At 39.8% G+C, this 22445-nt stretch overlaps 1 protein-coding gene and 1 long non-coding RNA gene across 4 annotated transcripts; one reads left to right on the forward strand and one right to left on the reverse strand.

Annotated features, from left to right (window-relative positions):
* Positions 1-1345: 1345 nt before the first annotated feature.
* LOC111346772 (putative flavin-containing monoamine oxidase A) lies at positions 1346-22197 on the reverse strand. Of its 3 annotated transcripts, none has more exons than XM_088724735.1 (8): positions 21542-22197; positions 8834-9221; positions 8463-8591; positions 7594-7721; positions 5832-6157; positions 4995-5095; positions 4196-4619; positions 1346-3525 (listed from the first exon to the last, which is right to left on the reverse strand). In XM_088724735.1, the coding sequence occupies exons 1-8, from the start codon at positions 21887-21889 to the stop codon at positions 3243-3245; spliced, it is 2127 nt and encodes a 708-aa protein (XP_088580861.1). In that variant the 5' UTR covers positions 21890-22197; the 3' UTR covers positions 1346-3242. The 3 variants fall into 3 exon arrangements, with proteins under 3 accessions (XP_088580861.1, XP_088580860.1, XP_088580862.1); XM_088724734.1 differs by lacking the exon at positions 21542-22197 and adding an exon at positions 10812-11377; XM_088724736.1 differs by lacking the exons at positions 8463-8591; positions 21542-22197 and adding an exon at positions 10812-11377.
* Positions 11525-14060, forward strand: LOC148728081 (uncharacterized). Its single transcript, XR_015988580.1, has 3 exons — positions 11525-11814; positions 12782-12969; positions 13426-14060. It is a non-coding gene; the product is annotated as an uncharacterized LOC148728081 (long non-coding RNA).
* Positions 22198-22445: the final 248 nt, after the last annotated feature.

The following is a 22445-nucleotide window of genomic DNA, read 5'->3' on the forward strand; positions in this document are numbered from 1 at the left end:
AAGCGTAAGGCTCTAATTCACTCTAGAACAGTGGCGCCCAGTGTTCGGCTAATAGCTTAGGATTAACAATCAACGCAACCTGAAATTTAGCAAAACTCTTCAGTCTCTGACATGTGCTCATGTGCAAAGAACACCTCCTCAAGCTGCGGAAGTTTTCCGGTGACTTAGGGCGCTTTTGTTCATTCGCTGAAAGAAAACAGCTGAGACAAGCAAAGAATTATTCCAAATATTGCAAACCGTTCGTTCCTTTCTTTAACCGGAAGGTTTAGTAAAAAGTTATCCGAAACAAATGCTTGTCATCTTATCACCAAACACTTAGCTTTACCGAATGTTTGCTATTTTCCACGTTTGTAGCCTCCCGGTTAGCTCAATGGATAGAGCGCTGGACTGTTGTGCGGGAGGTCGAGGGTTCGAGCCCCAGCCGGACCAACACTCAGGGTCTTAAAATAATTGAGAAGAATTTGCTACCTTTCTATAACATCAGGAAATGGTTAGATATTCTAGTCTTCTCGGATAGGGACGAATAAATGGAGGTCCCGTCTCCTGCAGGGTCGGGGTAGGAGACGTTAATTTCCCACACACGAGATTACTGTGTGATGGATGTCCTCCCCTGGGGATGGGGTGGGATATTGGGCGCACTTAATTTGGAGCCTCGCTCTGTTGTGCGACCCTCACCACACTCTGGTGAAAGTGATTAAATAAATAAGTAGCAACTTTGGCCACAGTAAAGTAGTATTAGGTTGTTAGACGAATCAGTCTCAAGGGCCAACTGAGACGTCACAAGCGCCCACATGTCAACTAGAACATTGGTATTTTATGTACATTTACTGGTTTAGTTCGCGTTTTCCAAAGAAAACATTGAACCAGATCTATCGTTATGACCAGCTACGTTACGAAACCCTAATACAACTTGGAGAGCAATTCATAACTTCTGGCCATCTAATTCATATCAATGCTAATTATTTTCCGGAAAACTTTCGAATTTTGACCATTGTTTTCAAACGAATTGAGTATGACAGGACTTGGATTACATGCTGTATCAGCTGCTATCAATCTCCAACGTTTTACCCGGTATAGATGTGGTGTGGTTTAAAAACCCCTGACGTGACCTTGCCGTTTAAGGTGGCTCGTACTAGTTTCCTCGCGCGGGGAACTGATAACTCTTGCGTCACGCGCGAGAGAAACGTGCGAAAGACGCGCGTGATTAAAAGACGAAAATTTACAACAAAGATGGCGGCGCGAGGTTTTTTTTCTACTTTTGTGAGAAGTTCACCTAAGAGTGTGTATTTGATGTGTTGAGCGGGCACTGTGAACGTAGGAGATAGAAACTAAGATAAAAAGACGATTTTCGGAGAAGTAAAGGTTGCTTTATTTCACATCTAAAAGAAATAATCAACCGATATGAAATCTTGCGACGGCGAAAAAAGAACTTAAGTGAAGGATAATCCACCTGAAGTGGAAGAAGACTTTGAAACTTAAAGGAAAATAATATGATATAGCCAGAAGTCGTGTGTAGGATTTTTAAGATGAGCCTGGGAGGCTGTCTTTGACAGCTGATTAATGATTTTCTTAGCTGTACGGTCTGTAAACATCAGATCGTAGGCGCTCGCGCGAGCACACGCAATTGTCACCGGTAGCTATAACAGATCATGAGCAAACGTCGATCTTGTAGAATCCAGATTTTGAAATTCGTGAGAACGCGCGTGGAAATTGCTAAACTCAAGAAAGCTATTGCTTGAAAACAAGTCCAGTGACCCCTTCTTTTTATTGTTCCAATAAGATAATAACGTCGAAAGGAATCATCAGAAAAAAAAAAACTAGAAAATTCTACGGAAGGAAATTTGCGAGGTGTGAAAATTTCCTTTTTTCTAGATTTTATGAAAGTCCGCTCCGTATAATTTTTTTAAAATCTTTGTGCATTTTCCTTTTCAAGTGCCAAATGCAATCACTGAGAAAAAACACGGGGTCACCGAGTTAGTTTTCGAATTATTTAAGCCATAAGCTAAAAAATGCATCTGAATAAGCCTATGGTAGCGTTGCCATGGAAACTGCCAGTGACGAAATGACACCTATTTTTGAATAACCAATGATTATATAATTCAACCCTGTAAAAGTGTTCAGCTGGCCTTGGTCAGTCTTTTTGTTGTATTCTTTCAAAGTTACAAACCATCAAAAAGATGAAAATTGGTACCAGCCACCTTAATTGTTTCACGGCATCCATGACCAACAAACGGTACACCAAATCGAACCAAAATAGAGGTGCGCAAATGATGACCGCATATTTTAAGTTAAAAACGCCGTCGACTGACACGGCAAGGTCAATGGCTTGCTGCAGGCAACCATGAACTATAATTAAAGAATTTGTCATTCAACTTGAGTAGTCGTTGAATAGGTTTTTCTTTCTCCCACATCGTGACAAGACGACGAAAACCCTTCTTAAAGTATAAAATAATTGACGGTTTCTGAGAGCTCAAGAGTATAGACTCCATCGGCTCAGAACGCTTCACCGTTAATTTGAAACCTTACTTCATTCAAAAAATTTCTTCCGTAAGTGAAAGTGGCCCGTATTAATAAACAAAGGCCCACACATGCCTCATGGAGTGTTCAAAGAAAATCTTGAGATTTTCCTTCCCGTTCTCTTCTGTGTAGGTCTTAAAGAGTAGAAGGAACTGAGTTTCTTATTCTGGGTTTCCTGAAGCCATATTAATGACGCGAATAAGCTTTTGTGTGTGCACGATTAATCTTAGAAAGAGATTTAAAGGGTTAAAATGTAACTTCTCCCTCCCGTACCCATACGTTATCAAGCAAACAGGTAATGAGTATACTCAAACTAATCAGGTAGTTAACTTGATCTAACCTCAATTTCTGGAAACTTATTTAGGAGGAGATGTACAACAGCTAGAGGGATAAAATTATTTTTACAACCAGATCTTACCTGTTGACATTTACACTTAACTGATGAGCCATTAGGAATTTCTACTACGTTCATTTTCGTGTAAAGTTGGCTGGGAGAATCTTTTATTGGTGCGGTGTCTCGCTGAAAGTTTGCTGAAGGTTTTTTTCAATATTATTTTATATGTAGATAAAATGATTTGAGTTTTAAGACCTCTTTCCTGGGTTACAGTAAATTACACGTGGCGTTAGAAAGCAATTCCGACCATTATCCCTTGGCAAAACAGTAACTGTAGGTTCCTTAAACTGTTTCCTGTCACCGCAGCAGCACTTGAGGCAATCAGCTATCATTAAAGTTTCGCAAGAGGGACCATTCCAGCCGCACAACAAACTTCATCTGCAGCGCGCTTCCCAGTTTCTATCGCAGTAGGTACAGTCGAACACGACCTTAGACTCGTGGCTTCACCCGCAAAGAACAAGCGATCGTCAACAGGGCTGGCAAGGAGGTGACGGAATTCGTACGCATGCGCAGTGGGCGAGGTATATCCGCCGCGAATGTAAGGATGGTTTGACCAATGGAAGTACACGAAGTCCATGAACGAGTCGCTAGCAGGGCTTGGGTTCGAAGAATTTCTGTAATCATAGTAAGAAAAGCAAAGTTATCGCAAGCACTGTACGATGTGGGAATGAACTGCACAGTTTTAAAACGAGCACCAAATTTAATCCGTATTGTATATTTTTTCATTAAATACGCTTTGCAGTTCGTCTCGGTAAACTCACACCTCTTTTGAAACAAACTGGTGACCGTTGAGCTAAATTAATAAGGTTTTGTTTATTATTTCAAAACTAAATACATGAAAAAATGTCTTCATTTTGATCATCGGAAGAAATGCAGCTATCACTTAACACAATGCGAAGATAGGTAATACAGTGCAGAAAAAGTAAGTCAGCTAAAAGCTAACAAACCATTTGGCCAGCCTTTGAATTTTTTTGCGCCTTAAAACTTGAAAAAAAAAAAAAAAAATCCGGAAACAGTTGTTGTAATTTGATTGTTTTGTCAAAACGCACAATGGCACTTTCAGGGTCTACATGAATTCTATTTGTACGTGATTTGCGCGTTTTGCTTCTGATTGACTCATCTTGAGGATCTTTGAAAATATCACTCGTACTTATTTCTACCAGATTTCATTTGATATCAATCATGCGTTTATCTAAAGAAAGAAACTAAACTGTCAGTGGATGTCTCCTTTTATAGTAAATATGAAAGACTGTACTCGGCTGGGCTGATAAGGTTAATTCATACCCAAACATCTCGTCCAGATGATGCAAAAATCCAATCAATACTTCTTGTCCGCTGAGATACCGTTTCTCTTCCGCGGGCTCTGCTGTTTCAAAGCCGACAACCACGTGACATTTTTCGTCACTGTCGGGAGAATCATGTGAGCAAGTCCATATCTCACTAGCGAACCCACAAACGCTGTAAATTTGATGAAGCTTCTCCGGCCAGAAGCGGCGTTTGAAACGACAAGCGATTTTCCAAGCGCCTAGCATCTGTATCGTGCGTATGGCCTTGCTCTTGTCCGCGGGAAGTGCTGGAGTGAAGGTTATGTCGCCATCTTTGAGGACTGTTAGTGGTACGGTAATGATCACGTGCTTGGCGGTCATCTCTTCGCCATGCTGATTTCTCAGAAGAATTCGTCCACCGTTGTTGGCTGTCGTCCTGTCTCCTGCCCGAAACAAATGAATCCAGACATTCGTTTCCCGCCAAATATTAGTTGTAAATCACTGGGCTCACTTAAACAAAATCCGAATTCCATGCAAATACAACTTTCTTAGGAGAGCAACAAAAAGATGTTAAAAATCCAAAAAAATGTAACCATCGTTCGGAAACAAAGGCACATAGAACCACAATCATTGTGCCAACAATTTCAGAAAGAGGTTAAGTACATGAAACTGTTACCAAAGGACGAAACTCAAATCTAACTGAGGGAAAATGTTACCACTACAGGTAGCCACAATTCTCTGAATAAACTACTGCTACCAGACAACTGCGCACTGACAGATTCCCGAAGAAATATTAAAATTAAAACGCGAGGGCTAACCTCTCCAAACAACTTCCTTAACCTGCCAATTAAGACGTTTATCCACATCCATCATGTTATCCAAGTAGTATCTCACCAGCTGCGAGTAAGATTCGGCGAGTCTAAAGGAAAATGTTTCATTGACAGAGAGCGTCAGTTCCTTGTACCAAAGCAACTTCAAGTAAACAAAATGGTGTAGAAAAAGACAACGGCCATGGTTAATCCTCAGAATACTATGAATTCCACAGGAAGGCATTTTTATCTCGATCCCATAAACTGCCACATATAAGCCCTGAGCTTATATACAACATAGACAAAGCGCGTCGGAACGAAATATTGCAGTACTGATCTAAATATGTTTTCAAACTACTGGTTTTTAAATAAGCTTCAGATCGTCATGATAAATCGAATTTATTTCAATATATTTCGAACAGGAATAAAATTTACAACAAGAACAAAACTGAAACATAACAAAACGGAAGTTCAGTTCGGACTTTTCCGTTGAAATTCATTAAAATTTTTGGGCCGGTTATTTTACGGTTTTATGAAAGCAGTGGGCCTCACGTATTCTCTATAAGACATTAAAAAATTACTTCTAATGCTAACTTTTGGCCCTCTTAATAATGTTCACAGAATATATGTTCAGACAAAATTCAGCTAAATTCAAGATATTTTAGAATGCAGAGTCCCTGACTGTAAAAACAATGAGAAAAGCTAGAGGGCGTCATATATCTGGCAGGGCAGATGTTTGACCGATGCGTTAAGCAGCTGAGTACTCTTTGTGAGACAAGTCTTGCCCTAGATTCATCTATAGCAAGCATTCAAACAGGGACACTAACGTTAATTTATTTTATTTACCTACAATCTTCAATTCCCCACTCATATTTGGACTCCATTCTCCTCCGCCCCTCCCGCACTCCATAGTGTTCCAAGGATCCTGCAGATATCTTCATTTTCCACCAATCAATTACATCCAACACGTCACGTGACAGGCCTTTCTCTTCAAGTCTCACTTTCACAGAATCAGGCTCCGTCTCCTGTTCTTGATTTCTGTATTTGCTGTTGATCAATTCGGCCCACGCTTCTCTAGCAAGTTTGATTTCCCGTTGATTGCTGTTAGGCGAGTAGAGTTTTCCTTTGTAGTATAACTTTTCTCCTTCCTCCCCAGCTTTACACTGAGAAGCCTAAAAAAAAAAAAATAAGCGGAGCAAAAGTGAACTGTAAGGCCTTCATGCAATAAGTAGAAAACCCCTATTAGTACATGGAACTCGAAAGAAATTTCACCATTCTGAGCCTTTCCACAGTAAAAATGCTTGGAGATTAAAGAAGGCGGCTAAAAAATCATCCGCATGCCATGTAGTGCACAACTTACCCCATTCCCCTTTAAAAACCTCTTCACGAGAGAATACCACTTATAGGATCCTAGTCAACTACAAGACATTGCGCGCTTAGTCCGCCATTTACGCAGCCATCTAAATTGGTGAAATTTCCATTGTGGTCTATCATCCAAGTGCATCCGAGCGATTTAAATATATTGAGGTCTTAAATTGTCGTAGCAGTCTTCTGAAATTTTCAGTGGTTTAATACTGGGTAGCTGTCTTTAGTTAGTGGTTTCTTGCAATTTTCTTGAGAAATGTTTTGTTCAGTTGAAACTGAGAAAGTCAACTGAGGCTGGTCAATGGCATCTCGCGTTCCTTCACATGGAAGGCCTAAAGCCACGGTGCAGACGAAAAACTTTAACCTGTCAAATGACAGGAAGGATAGTTCTAGCATGAAAGGTCTAACTAATAGCCAATTTTAATAGATTTTGCTGCATCAAAGCGTCGACAAGCTTCGCACGAGGTGCAGGTCACAAGAAGCGACTGACAAGTTAAAACTTGAGGTATTATTGAACATCTTGAACGACTCCAGCCATTTCCCCATCAGTATGTTCTTGAGGTTAATATCGTTTTAACTTCCTTTCATTACTTCATGCAAATGGGAGGCTCAACTTTGAATCTGTTTCCCAAGCTGAATTTTAGCAGTGAAAAATAATGATAAAGATTTGTTGTAGTGATAATAAAAATTCAGCCTCTTCCCTTTGAACTGAATTACGAGAAGGGTTACTTGTGCATTACTGACCAAGCGTGAAGTCAAGATAGCTGGACATTGCCCGAGTTCTTTTTTTTGAGTTTTTATGGACCGACACGAAGTCGGGGCCAATAAAAATGCAAAAAAAAACCAAACAAACAAGAGGCTAATATTCAACCATCTTGACCGAACAAGCTTGGTCAAAGAAGTATTTATTATGTAGCAAAAAGTTTTCGCTTTAATAAGAATCGAGAATGACTTGTTCAATCCGAGAGCCGAGAAAGAAAGCCACTGTGTTTGTAGCACAATAAACCCAAGAAGGTGTTTTTTTTTTTTTTGACTGTCTTCTGCCGCTTTTTGCGACTTCATCGCCGACTTTGTCCAAAAGGTACGAAGGTTGTAAGTTTGCTCCACGCACCATTTTCCTTGCGCGAGATCAGAGCGGGAAAGATAGGCCCATCTTGCCTGCTCTGGTAGCAAATCAGAACAAAGGATTCGCTTTATCTCGCGCGCAGGCGCTGTCAGCTATACAGTAAATGACCTTACTTACTGGCAGAACAACCCAGTCATTGTCACGAGCAATCTTATTCACCACAGTGTTGGATCCATGGATAAACTCTCCACCAAGATCAATTGGAGCAAATCCTTCAAATGGCTGAGCCTGTTTCACTCTTCCACCTGCAATAAATTCAAAGCATATTTAAGTTGATATTACTGTTTGAGTTAATAGAGCTTGAAACTCTTGAGAAAATCACAACACAATTCTGTTACTAAGATCAGTTATCATATTTTATCACTGGGTAATGTTTGGTGTTGAACATGGACTATGAGCAAGAAAGGAGGCCCAAGTTTTGACAACCCACCCCACCCCTACCACCCCCCACCACCCCCATCACCACCCTACCCCCATCACCACCCACCCTACCCCACCCCCACCACCCCCATCACCACCCCACCCCCATCACCACCCACACTACCCCACCCCCCACCACCCCCACCCTCACCACCCCCCACCCTCACCACCCCCCACCCTCACCACCCCCCACCCTCACCACCCCCCACCCTCACCACCCCCCACCAAAGATACCCCAGAAGGCTAGCTCCCTTTCCAGTGCTTTCAATAAGACCTGGCACCCGCCGGAGCTCCGGCGGCTATTCTGTTGCGAGTCGCCGGGTATATTTCACCGCGCTCAAGTCGCAGTCACCACGATAAGTCGCAATCAAGTCGCTCTCCGGCGGATGTTGTACCGAGGTAGCCACCTATTTCAAATCTTATTGAAAGCACTGCCTTTCCTCTACGCAGCTAGTTTATGTTTAGTAGGCTCTAGAAAACTACTGCATTTGTATAAACAACTTTTTACATAAGAGCATTTGCATCTGCAATCATTTGTTATGATTTTTGCAAAGTAATCTCCATACCTAAGTAATTGGAAGCCTCTAGAAGGACAACATGAAAACCAGCCTTAGACAAAGAAGCTGCAGCAGTAAGACCAGCCAGTCCTCCACCAACAACCACAACCTGATTTGGAGGAGAAGGTCCTGCCCCTCCTATTAAACCATCAAAGAAAAAGGTTATTAAGTTTATGATCCCAATGGGCCATTTTTGCCTAAAGCTTAACAAGGTTTCCACTGAAATGTAAATCAAAGAAGTAGAAGTAAAGCTAGGAAAATGCAGATGGCAAAGTCCCTTTTCACCCTGTCGCTTAACTCCAAAAGGTCTAAGTGAATTTTAGTATTAACAATAGATATAAAAATTATTTATAAGTGAATTAAGAGCACTGTATACATACCATTCCAAGGAAATGAAGGGTGGACAATATTTAAATCCAGCCTTGATCTCTTCTCAAAATTATTCATCAAGGTTCTTATTTGCCCCACAGTTTGTTTTCCATCATCAGATGAGTTCAAAATAATGACAATATCTTCACAAAAATTTATTAGTGCAGATGTTGCAATGAAGCTCCATTTGACACCATTTTCAACCGGGTAGTTAGGAACTAAATTTGGCCTGTAAACAATCAAATATGTCCAACACTGACTTCCGACAACAGAAGAAGTAAGATCAGCTTCTATCCAGCGAAATCCTGCCACATAGAGAGACTTGCAAAGAGCTGATTCTGTACTGTTAATCACACTGAAGATCTCCTTGCAGCTATCAAAACCACTCTGTCGAGCATACTATAAAAAAAAAAGCTGTAATTAGTGCATTTACCTTTTACACTCAGGCATCAGTATGCATATTCTCTATTCTGTTCTCTTTACATTTCCAAGGAGAATTTGTTCAATAAACAAGCTTCTCTAATTGGTGATCATAATTTCCTTTATTCTCATGACTTTAATGTTTAATTCAGAGGTGATACTGTGGTAAGAAATCAGATGCTAGTCACTCTTAGAGGTTGTAGGTTAAAGCAGGTTAAATACTGCAAAGGCACCCTATCATCATTCACTTACTAATGGGTTCCACCAAGGTGGTCTCCAGAGACACTCCAGAGAAGTTTGGTTTAATTATGATGCACTTTAAGCATAACTTTGGGCACACAGGGTAGAGAAATTGTTCAGTTTAGGAAAACAGTTCATATCCCAAGAATCCAAAATCAGATTTTATTATATGGCTGTGTCTCACAAGGACTGGGAACAACCAAATTCACAAATTTGATTGGCTGAAATCAATATTAAAAGCGGTCTAGAGTTTCCTATCTAGACCAGCATCTAGACTGGTCTAGAAAAAAAAGGTACAAAGAATATAAAAAATTGGCATATGAGACACAGCCATAAAATAAACATCTTATTAACCGAGCTAGGTCAGTCTGTATGGGAGAATCTTGACCTCGGTCGCTGGTACAGACCTCACTGTGTTCGGTCTGTACTGGCAACCTCGGTCAAGATTCTCCCATACAGACCTCCCGCTCGATTAATAAGAGCTAATGATTAACTCTTCACACCCTAACATCAGTATCCATATTCTCTATACTCATCTCTATACATTTTCTTTATTACTGATGAGGAGAGTTTGTTTAACAATCAACCATTTAAGGTCGGTGATTATTTCCTTTATTTTAATGATCTTAACGAATGACTCAGCAGTGACTTACTGTAAGGTGACATTAGATGCTGGTTACTCTTAGGATCGTTAGCTTGATATTGTATTGATGTTGTAACAAGAGATTTGTGTTGGTCACTCATGAGGCCCTGATAGGGCAAATTCCGACAGGCGACATGGAGTTGAAACAGCAACATCAGGGAAATGAAAATGCGACTTCAAGCACAACATTGATGAAATTGCGACAGCAACATCAGAACCTTCCAAAATGGCGACCTGACAAAGTTTGAAATTCAGACGGGCGACATCTATACCCCCTAACAGGGCCTCACTTATGGGAGTTAGAGAGTTAAGCATTGCTTGGTTTAGGGGTCTTTATTTATGGTCACCTAAAATTCTATGATTCCGGCACAGGTAGTTTCTGTTATTTTTAATAATTCATGTTTTAAACCAAGGGTTGTTTAGCCTTAAATCGGCTCCTTCTGAAGGAATGATGACACTTAACAAATCAGGAGTCAATTCCTTAAATCGAGTCACCCTTCCTTAAACAGAAGAGTATTGTAATCGGGAAAAAGAACTGAAAGAAAAATACCCATTCTCTGGCGACTAAAAAATAAAAGGAGGATCTTAGCGCATTTCGTGATATATGAAATCAGACAAAGCTTCTCTCCTCCAAATATTTAATTATTATAGCTAGAACGAATGACATATACAAGGTAGAAACTGACCTTCTGTACAACTGAAATGGCTTCGTTTGCTAAATGCAGTCTGGTATCACTCAAGTCTACATATTCGTTGAGTCGATCAGCTGTGGAAATAAACTTTACGAACCCATAGTTTCCGCCAGCAAAGTACTGCACAAATACGACATCACATGCAATGTGTGATAGCTTCTCCGCCGTTTGCTCCCTTAAAGCTACCAGGACGGTTTTCATTCGATTTTTAGCTAAATATTGTCGTTGTTGAGGGAAATCCCCGAGTAAGGCTCTATCGGTGTCGGTAATGAATTTAACAGACTTCAGAAATTCCTCTTCTATCTGAGGGTTGAATTCTTCGATTAAGTTGACAATTCGCATCATGGACAATCGCAAAGCATAAAGGAATAAAAGACAGCTGGAAATATGAACGTTATTTTCAATGTCTGCACGCCTGCAGTACTGCATATGAGAGGAAGACTAGTACCCAGTGTTGCAACTTTCGTCTCCAGTCGGCACGTGTGCCTTTTTTCCTCGCCTGAACAGCAGGCTCAGTAAAAGGACCTTTTGGTAAAATCGACTGAGTTGAAATTGTAAATTGGCCACCGTAAAGGGTTAAAAAGCTGACGTTCGAGCATTAGCCCTTCGTCATTCGCTCTGACGAAGGGCTAAAGCTCGAAACGTCAGCTTTTATAATTAAACCTTTGCGGTGGCCAATTTACAATTTCAACACAATTGATATTACCATATTACCTTGTTACCCCCAACGACGCAGCACCACAGTTTCTTTCGAAACTTACCCCCTTTATTCAGTAAAAGGACCGCCATCTTTCATTTTAATGGCAGCGGGAGGCTGGGGAGAGAGAGAAACTTTGTCACCCAGGGTGGGTGACGGTCAAGTGGAGCTGGAGAGCCAATATCCACCGTTCACTCGACTCCAAATCAAACATCGCGGATAAAAGATCACGGGCTAATAACGTCAACTCGCTTGCAGGTTACCAGCAACACTTTTCTGAGAGATAAACAAGTGAATCAGGTGTGAAACAACATAATACAAAGAATAAGAAAGATGGTAAGTTTTGAGCTCGGTAAAGAGATAGTGAAAGATGTTGTTCGTCTTGTCACGTGCGTGGGACAAAGAAAAAAATCTAACTTCCCATGAGGAATCGAAGCTTAGACCTTCGGATTCCGCGCTCCGATGCTCTACCGCTGACCCACAGAGACTCAAAGTTCATTCAAGGCCCATTACGAAGTTCGTGTATGACACGCGTCCAGCGCACTGCTAGGATAAGCAACTGTCGATTAGACGAAAAATATCTTTCTCTATTTTATTACCTAGCTCAAAACTTACCATCTTTTTTATTCTTAACAAAACATGACGCTATCGACATTGCCGAAAACAGGTTTTGTCACAGTACAAAATCATCAACTTTCCAAATATTGCGTGATATTTGTACTCGGCGATCCGGACGTTATTCGTACTTTATTATTTAATGCGGTTGGTCTATAACACAGCGCTCGCTGGCAAGATGAAGCAAATAAAAGCCTCGAATTGAATCATAATAGAATTAACCTCGATCAACAGAATCGTTACTCAATGTCAAAAATGTAGTTTTCCTTGACACAGATCATTGGTCCACATCGTGATCAGACTAAATTTGCATTTAGCCTGCAGATTTATCGATCAATGTCAAAAATGTAGTTTTCATTGAACAGATTATTGATCCACATCGCGATCAGACTTAATTTGCATTTGGTCTGTTTTTGAAAAATGTAGTTTTTATTGACGCAGGTCATTGCTCAACAACGTGTTAAGACTTTTCACAGCTAAATTTACATGAGTGTTCAGTTTAGCTTAGAGTGGAAAACTTAGAACGACTTACTTGTTGCGCTTCTGCTGGCCCGTTCTTGAAGCATTCTCCACATCATGCTCACTATTCAAGACTTTTTCAGTTTATTCGTTGACATCCTTCTGTTGGTGATCCTTTACTTCCTGATGCAAGGTGATCGAGCTATGCAACCGAGGGAACCGACAGAAAATCACGAGCAGCGTGAACAAGCGAGGAGACTGGAGCAGTTGAACAGGAACGGGGAGAGAAGAAGACGAAGAGAGGAGAACGAAAACCATACCGTTCCGCCAAACAAAAATCGTCCAAAAGAAAATGATGAACTCCAGGGCTAAGAAACCAAGGTAAGCTGTTAAGGAAAATATTTCTGCATCAGTTGGATACAGCACTAAAATAAATCAAACAAAATGACAAATTTTTAAAGAAACTGTTCGTAAAACAATTTTGACAACTTTTCGACGTTGCTTCACATCAGTGCCAAGACAAGAGTAAAAATGACGCGTTCTTACGTTGAACTGTGCAATGAGATGTTTAACCATATCCTTCGGTATGCAGTTACATGAGCTGTCCTAACTTGAATTTGATATTAAGATCATATGCATTTCTTATTCAAATAAATTTGATCTGTGTTCAGCCACCCCTTTTCTATAAAATCGAAATTTTTGTGAGTTATAAGGTCACTTTTAAATTTCATCTAGTTTCTTAACTCCATCCGCTTTGGAGGAAAGCTTCTCTATAATTTGTCTCGAAATATTTTAATCGCAAATTCGTTGACTTTTCTGTTCATTATACCTTTGCAGATCTTCGCGGAGAAGAACTAATCGAGAGAACTAACTGTTTATGGTCTTTTGAAACCGGAAAACGTGTGAATACCCTAATTTGAACATTTTCAAAGGAAAATAGCTAGAGATTGATAGCTAAACGAGATAACAAATAACAAAGTGTGTCGGTCTTTTTATGTTTGTATGCCCCGAGAAGCTTTATCTTAGGAATAAAAGAAAGGGGGGCTGGTAATGTTTTTTTGTCTCAGTTTATGTGAAAATTAAATAGCCTGAGGAAGCCTTAAAGTCATGCGACAATGTCAACGTCTCATGGCAATGGGTTCACCCGGCCAGAACGTACGATACTTGGACCGTTTGCACCGTGGGAAAATCGCGACGATGGTTGCCAGCTTTTCCCGCGCCTGAGAAGAGATGCGCCTGAATTAATAAATCAAATCTGTTTAACCAGCTGAGCGACGATTCCACTTCGTGATCAGCAGCTTTTTCCACCTTAAGAGGTGTACATGAATTAATGCAGTAGTGTATTTTTTTAATCGCCCTACTGGGAAATTTAAAAAATTAGATATGTATATAAAATTATAAGTTGAGCCACGATTTGCTCAGGTGTTTAGACTCGGTGCATTGAGAAATAAACACACCTGACTGCAACTTAAGTTTTGACTTTTCAAACCCTAGCTTAAATGATGAAGACTCTTCTTTGCTAGACTACGAGCAGTCCCTCGTTTACGGCGAAATCCGTCGCGCGAGTAAAAGAAAATTGATTTTCGCACGTCGCGGGAAGTTCTTTAGAGCATGTGATGAGTCGTTTTAGCGCCGTCTCATGATCGCCAGAGTGCCTCGCTCCGTGGCCATAGGCTCCGTGCGGCGCGCTAACATCAATCTTTTCTTTGACTCGCGCTACGGACCGGACTTCGCCGAAAATGAGGAACTCGTAGTCGAAGCACTTGCTTTCTGTATCAAGAACTGAATGAGGCTAGCAGTTCTTAATTTTCTCGAAGTGTATCTGGTAGTTTGGTCGCCATATATATTCAGGCTATTTCGGCTCATGTAAGCATAGTAACCTCTAAGATATATATCGGTCGATTGTAACTTGATAAATATACATAATCTTTATTAGCCTTAACCTAAATTTAGATTTGAAGTGTTGCCTTAAGCTTGTGGTTTAATTGTCACTAAGAGTGACAATTAGAATATAAAAGTTAAAAATTAGCGCCATCAGTCAAGGAAAATGGAACCTCAAAATACGCCAAGCTTAAAACCATCTGAATTTTACTGTTTAATTCCAAGCCCAACTGTGGTGTATTCTTGTGACATATCTATAACAGAATTCTAGGAGTTTGCCTGTGGCGAAGTGTAATTTGTAAGCTACTTCAAACAAAGAGAAAATATAAAAGAATTTGATATAATAGGAATTTGCCTGTGGCAAAGTGTAACTTGTAAGCTACTTCATACAAACAGCAAAATAGTTCTAGCAGTCACGACGTTCTAGAAATCGCTTCGTTCTCGTCAAATTATCACATGCAAAGCTCAGTGTGAAATCGTTTCATTCTTACCATAGTTTTTAATCATTAATCATCAGGGAATTTTGTGATTTCGAAAACGGGGATATTCCGCATAGAAAGTGAGAAGAATATTTTGAAAAGAAAACATGTTGAACTTTGAGCGATAAAATTCATGTCGGTTTTTTTCGCTGTTGTTACATGCCTCTTTCATGTTTTTCTTTAAATTGTTATTGCTGATGTTTATCATTACCAAGTACTTCGATTCTTTATGGTTTATTTTTGTTTTTCGTTGTTTTTGCTATCGATGCATTTCTTCTCTGTTGCACTTTTTCTCGTTGCTCTAACTACCTCCTATAAAAACTGTTCGTAAAACATTTTTGACGACATTTCGATGTTGCTTCACGTCAGAGTTAAGTCGAGAGAAAAAATAACGTTTTAGAGTTGAATTGTGCAATCAGATGTTTCCTCATATTTTTTTGTTTATATGCGGTTGGGTGATCATGAGCGGTTCTATTTGAATTTCATATTAAGATCATCTGCGTTTTTATTCAAGTCTGTTCGATTTGTGTATAGCCACCCTTTTTCTGTAAAATCTCGAAATGTCTAAGTTCTAGGGTTTTCTAGGTCAGTTTGAAAGTTTATCTAGTTTCTGAACTCCATCCGCTTTGGAGGAAAGTTTTTGTATGAACTTGTTTCGAGATACTTTTACCACAAATTCCTCGTCTTTTCTGTTCTGTCATTATCCCTTTGAGGGTCCTCGTGGAGACGAACGAATCGAGAGAACTAAACTGCTTATTGTATTTTGAAGCCGTAATTTGACCAGAGACACGATATCACAAACCACTCTTGCGACGACGAGATTTTTTGTTGTAGAGTGAAGAGCCTAATTCAGTTTGGACATTTTCAAAAGAAAGTAGATAGAGATGGATAGCTAAACGAGATGAACAAATAACGAAGTGTATCACTATTATCATGTTTGTATGGTTCTGAGCAGCTTTATTTTCAAAATAAAAGGAAGGGGCCGGTAGTATTTTGAGTCTCAGTTTGTCTAGAAAATTGTCTGCATGATGAAGTTTTAAAGTCATCATGTAGATTTTTATCCAGCTGCACTAATCAGAGTGCAACAACCGCAAGAATCGGGTACAAATATCTCACAATATTTGGATAATTGGTTATTTGGTACGGTCAAAAAAACCCAAATTAAAAAAAATGTTTTGACTAAACACGCTAAGTCTTTTATCAAAGTTGAAAGCCATCTACTTAAAATACACTTATGTTTGGGGTTTGGGTCTCAATTGATACGTTCATCAGTGCTTATTCTCTTAAGGCGTTCAAGTGCCTTTCAAGGCCATAAAAATAACCCATAAAACAGACGAACAGTGTCAGTCAAGTTCCATTGAGGTGCTTTCAGTTCTCATTTTCTCATTGTCCAGAATTTTCAATCATAGTAGCACAGGTAGCCCAAGCTCGAAAAATGAGACGCCTTAAACAGGCAAATATATTTACGTTTTGGGTCTTCCGGACTGATTCAGAGCCTTTTAGTTCGGTTTTAGTTCATCTGCTCGATCTGTCCCACATTAAGTCGAGAACGCAATAATTTATTCCCCATGATACTTAAACATTATAGATCAAGCATACGCGTGCGATCACGGCCGAGTTCTTTTTTTGAGACCATTATGGACCGAGACGGGTTAAGGTTTGGAAGCATGTGCAATAAACTTACGCGTCTTCTTTTGTTCAAGGTTTGTCCGTATTCTGCAGCGTCTACGACTCCATTGCCTCTAGCGTTTGGCAAGAGACGAAACTATCCGTGGAGAAAATAAAACAAATGATGCAGTAAATGTGTATTGGGTTGTCCACACGTATCCGAATGTTTATGAAGGGAAAGATCTTTACGTAGGTTAAAAATAATCCCACTTACTCGAGTCATTCTCGTCCGTCCACATGGAATCGAGACTGATGGAATTACTTTAATTATTCTGTCAATGGCTTTTTTTATTTCGCTCGCTGGCAAAGGTGGAATGAAGTTTACATCACCATCTTTGAGAATTGTCGGCAGCACAATGATAATCACACATTTAGCGGTTACAGACGGTTGAGCCCGATTGATTTTTGAGGCAAATAGGTCCAACTGTTTTTCACACACCCTGTTTTTCTTTTGTTTTTTGTTTTTTGTTTTTTTTACCGTTCTCACCTACAAGAAAATGGCATTTAAAGAACGAGATTTGCTCCTCTTTTGAAGGTTGCTATCGATTGGCATTGTTTTAACGCTGAGGTCGTGCTGAGGTATTTTCCTAAGAAAGCCTAAGCCAAACGGTCGATAGTGTAATATTAACTTGATTGCTGCTTCATTGCCGGATCATGCAATTACAGAAGATCGACTCTCGAGTTGGTACGGCCGACACCATCTCACGCTATTGGCATTGTTTTAACGCTGAGTTCGTGCTGGGGTATTGTCCTAAGAAGCCTAGGCCAAAAACGTCTGTAATATCAACTATTACTGCTTCATTGATCATTCAGGTAAAGAACTGAGATCGACTCTCGAGTTGTTATGACAGACATCGTCTCACGCTATTGGCATTGTTTTAACGCTGAGTTCGTGCTGGGGTATTGTCCTAAGAGAGCCTAAGCCAAAAACGTCTTTAATATCAACTATTACTGCTTCATTGATCATGCAGTTACAAACGATTGACTCTCGACTTTTTATGACAGACAACACCTCACGCTCGAGCTAACACCGGCTTGAGCCAACCCCAACAGTGTGCCTAAAAATTTCAAGACGTTTTCAGTCTACTCGTTGACACTCTTCTGTTGATGATCCTGATGGAAGGTGACAGAACTATGCAGCAGAAGGAACCGGTAGAAAATGAGCATCGTGAACAAGTGAGGAGACCGGAGTTAAACAGTAACGAAGAGGCAAGAAGACAAATAGAGTCATTAGAGCAAAACGAAAACCATCCGCCAAACAGAAATCGTCCAACAGAAAATGATGAACGACACGGGTGAGCATTTCGGGTAAGTTGTTTAAGTGAATTTTTCTGTATCTGTTGGGTAAACTTACAAAAATCGAATTTGATAAGATCATGAACACCCTTTACTCGAATGTTTCGCTTTTATGTGTATTCAGCCACCTCTTCTTTGTGCAGTGTTGGAAAATTGTTGCTAATTAAGTCGTCAGGTTATCAATAGTCGCGCGGACAAAACATTAACTTTAAAATAAATAAGTTGAATACAACCTCAGCCTCCGCGGCAAATGTATCCCCATCCAGTTCCATTGCTCTCTTTACGTTACTTTCCTCGGAAATAAATCTAATTTTATGTTACTTTTGGGTGAAAAATATGACAAGGCAGGAGGATGAAAGATAGTTTTTTTCTTCCTTAGACGGGTACACGTTGTCAGTTATATTTAAAAAAGTGAGCCTTTATCTCTTGCCTGAGAGCAACTCGTCTCGCGATTGCAAGTCGCTTTGAAAACGAAAAGAGTCTAGTCATTAAATTTTCTGTTTTGTAGGAAGAAAGCTTGTGATCATTAGCCGCAATTCTTTCCTAGGTTTTTGTAGCAATTCTTTTGACTTCCAGCTCTTTTCTCCTGTGCAGGTCTTCGGAGACGAACAATTCGAGACCAAATTGATCAAAACTGTTCTGATATGCTGAAACGTGAAAACGCGTGGAAGCGTATGGAATGTATTTAACCACTTCGTCGTGTTACGACCTAACATTAAAAATATGGATATCATGGATAGCGTCACAGCAAGATGGGAAAATGACGAAACTCTAAAATAATCTTTAGTGAGGTCTTAAGAGCCTTTTTTCTAGCTTCATTTGAAATCTCAGAGAAGAAAGAAACTTGTAGGTTTACATCTCTTTGTTTGTCTGGTATTGTTATCATCGAAATAGAGTTTTAGGTTATGCTGGTATATTTATAAATGTCAATCAGGAAAGAAAACTCATCAGTAGTATTTATTTTTAGTTATGTGATCTTTGCTTAATTAAGTTTATTTTTTTTTTTCTTCGCTAAATTAACGAACATGCTTCATGGAAAAGTAGTCAGTTTGAGGAAGAGGTTATTTTACATGTTAAAGTAAAGACTCATAGTTTGAAATATAAAAAAATTGGCAGCTTCTTACAGGTGACATTCACTGAAATGTTCGCCATCGCAAAGGGCCAACTTTCTGGGTGGCAAAAGTACCAATGAGCACCGGCATACAAATTTTTTAAGACTTTTAACTTTTAACATCGTATGGCGGGGAAAATGTTTTGATTTAAAAGGCCAAATGTTTCAGAGAAGGTTAAATATGTACTATATTTTGATTATTCAGAACCACAATTTTCGTGGCTTGAAATAAAGTGTAAACAATGTTCTTACCCCCCACTGTGGTTTTTGGTCAGGAAAACGGTGGACCTCAGTTCAAGGGAGTCGTGTCTAAAAAGTACACACGAGTGATCACTAGTAACCACAAGTAAGCCCTTTTATAGATTTTGCTAGTAAAAGTAGCATATTATGCTACCAGCAGTGCTCGATTTTTTTCCAAATTATGCCCAAATTAAATTATGGTCGGGTTTTGAAAATTTGACAATGAAAAACTGCGATAAAATATTATAAAGCATGACACGACGTTTCGACGTTTCCAGAACGTCATTATCAAGTAAACTAAAATAATAAAATCGAGTATATATATAATGAAGCGGTGAATAAATTACAAAACGTTAAAAGTTAAACAAAGAGTTTAGCCCTAATGGAATCGCTCTGGGTGTTTAAATTGGGCCTTATTGTTCTTATGTACAACATTTCATAAACAAGACAATCCCATTTCGTGTCACATTTTTTAAGCATTCTAAACTGGCTCTCATTGAGTAAGTCAATGTTCCCATGGGCATCTCTCAGGTGGCGACCAATGGCAGAGTATCGATGATCAGCAATGCGTTGAAACAGATGGCGCGTCGTATATCCGACGTAATTTGAATCACACAAATCACATTTAAAACAGTAAACAACACTATGCCGATTTAAGATGCGTGGCTTGATTTCTTTAAGCTTTAGGTCCTGTTCAAGTTTCTTACTGGTGTAGACTGGTTGTACATCAATGCCAATTTTTGAACTGAGATCGCGCATTTGTCTTTTGGCAATGTTCACTGAGATTTGATCTTTGAAAGGAATACTGACTCTTAAAGTTTCAACAGATTTTGTCTTAGTATCTGGTGTAGAGGAATAATCACATTTGTCGATAATAAAGTTCACCAAAGAACTAGGGTAACCAAGGCGATGAAACATAGATTTTAGATGCCTACACTCATGCCTACAACCAGTTTACACCAGTAAGAAACTTGCGTAATGTCGAGCACTCCTCCCTCAAAGCTTCGTGTTCCTTGTGCACAAGTCCCTTTAAATGAAGCAAATGGGATTGCTTGGAGCGTAGTTCTTCGACCAAGACCTCTCGCTGGTAGTTGTCGGCGGACTTTCTCCATTTTTGAGCTTTTCTTCGTTCGACTTGAGCAAAAGTAGGCACAACATCGAAGTTAATACATAATCGTAGGAATTCTATAGATCTAGAGTTTCCTATCTAGACCAGTATCTAGACTGGTCTAGAAACAAAAGGTACAAAGAATATAAAAAATTGGCATATGAGACACAGCCATAAAATAAACATCTTATTAACCGAGCTAGGTCAGTCTGTATGGGAGAATCTTGACCTCGGTCGCTGGTACAGACCTCACTGTGTTCGGTCTGTACTGGCGACCTCGGTCAAGATTCTCCCATACAGACCTCCCGCTCGATTAATAAGAGCTAATGATTAACTCTTCACACCCTAACATCAGTATCCATATTCTCTATACTCATCTCTATACATTTTCTTTATTACTGATGAGGAGAGTTTGTTTAACAATCAACCATTTAAGGTCGGTGATTATTTCCTTTATTTTAATGATCTTAACGAATGACTCAGCAGTGACTTACTGTAAGGTGACATTAGATGCTGGTTACTCTTAGGATCGTTAGCTTGATATTGTATTGATGTTGTAACAAGAGATTTGTGTTGGTCACTCATGAGGCCCTGATAGGGCAAATTCCGACAGGCGACATGGAGTTGAAACAGCAACATCAGGGAAATGAAAATGCGACTTCAAGCACAACATTGATGAAATTGCGACAGCAACATCAGAACCTTCCAAAATGGCGACCTGACAAAGTTTGAAATTCAGACGGGCGACATCTATACCCCCCTAACAGGGCCTCACTTATGGGAGTTAGAGAGTTAAGCATTGCTTGGTTTAGGGGTCTTTATTTATGGTCACCTAAAATTATATGATTCCGGCACAGGTAGTTTCTGTTATTTTTAATAATTCATGTTTTAAACCAAGGGTTGTTTAGCCTTAAATCGGCTCCTTCTGAAGGAATGATGACACTTAACAAATCAGGAGTCAATTCCTTAAATCGAGTCACCCTTCCTTAAACAGAAGAGTATTGTAATCGGGAAAAAGAACTGAAAGAAAATACCCATTCTCTGGCGAGTAAATAATAAAAGGAGGATCTTAGCGCATTTCGTGATCTATGAAATCAGACAAAGCTTCTCTCCTCCAAATATTTAATTATTATAGCTAGAACGAATGACATATACAAGGTAGAAACTGACCTTCTGTACAACTGAAATGGCTTCGTTTACTAAATGCAGTCTGGTATCACTCAAGTCTACATATTCGTTGAGTCGATCAGCTGTGGAAATAAACTTTACGAACCCATAGTTTCCGCCAGCAAAGTACTGCACAAATACGACATCACATGCAATGTGTGATAGCTTCTCCGCCGTTTGCTTCCTTAAAGCTACCAGGACGGTTTTCATTCGATTTTTAGCTAAATATTGTCGTTGTTGAGGGAAATCCCCGAGTAAGGCTCTATCGGTGTCGGTAATGAATTTAACAGACTTCAGAAATTTCTCTTCTATCTGAGGGTTGAATTCTTCGATTAAGTTGACAATTCGCATTATGGACAATCGCAAAGCATAAAGGAATAAAAGACAGCTGGAAATATGAACGTTATTTTCAATGTCTGCACGCCTGCACTACTGCATATGAGAGAAAGACTAGTACCCAGTGTTGCAACTTTCGTCTCCAGTCGGCACGTGTGCCTTTTTTCCTCGCCTGAACAGCAGGCTCAGTAAAAGGACCTTTTGGTAAAATCGACTGAGTTGAAATTGTAAATTGGCCACCGTAAAGGGTTAAAAAGCTGACGTTCGAGCATTAGCCCTTCGTCATTCGCTCTGACGAAGGGCTAAAGCTCGAAACGTCAGCTTTTATAATTAAACCTTTACGGTGGCCAATTTACAATTTCAACACAGTTGATATTACCATATTACCTTGTTACCCCCAACAACGCGGCACCACAGTTTCTTTCGAAACTTACCCCCTTTATTCAGTAAAAGGACCGCCATCTTTCATTTTAATGGCAGCGGGAGGCTGGGGAGAGAGAGAAACTTTGTCACCCAGGTTGGGTGACGGTCAAGTGGAGCTGGAGAGCCAATATACACCGTTCACTCGACT

Source organism: Stylophora pistillata, chromosome 6 (assembly GCF_964205215.1).
Source record: "Stylophora pistillata chromosome 6, jaStyPist1.2, whole genome shotgun sequence".
NCBI classification, from domain to species: domain Eukaryota; kingdom Metazoa; phylum Cnidaria; class Anthozoa; order Scleractinia; family Pocilloporidae; genus Stylophora; species Stylophora pistillata.

What these genes read in the sequence shown, in the direction of transcription:
- LOC111346772 (XM_088724734.1), bottom strand. Translation starts at nt 11,246, where the DNA reads ATGCAGTACTGCAGGCGTGCAGACATTGAAAATAACGTTCATATTTCC. An exon ending in ATGACTGGGTTGTTCTGCCA is followed by an intron (nt 6,158 to 7,593) that starts GTAAGTAAGGTC and finishes TTTTTTTTTTAG; the next exon opens with GCTTCTCAGTGTAAAGCTGG. An exon ending in TGGGGAATTGAAGATTGTAG is followed by an intron (nt 5,096 to 5,831) that starts GTAAATAAAATA and finishes ATTTTCCTTTAG; the next exon opens with ACTCGCCGAATCTTACTCGC.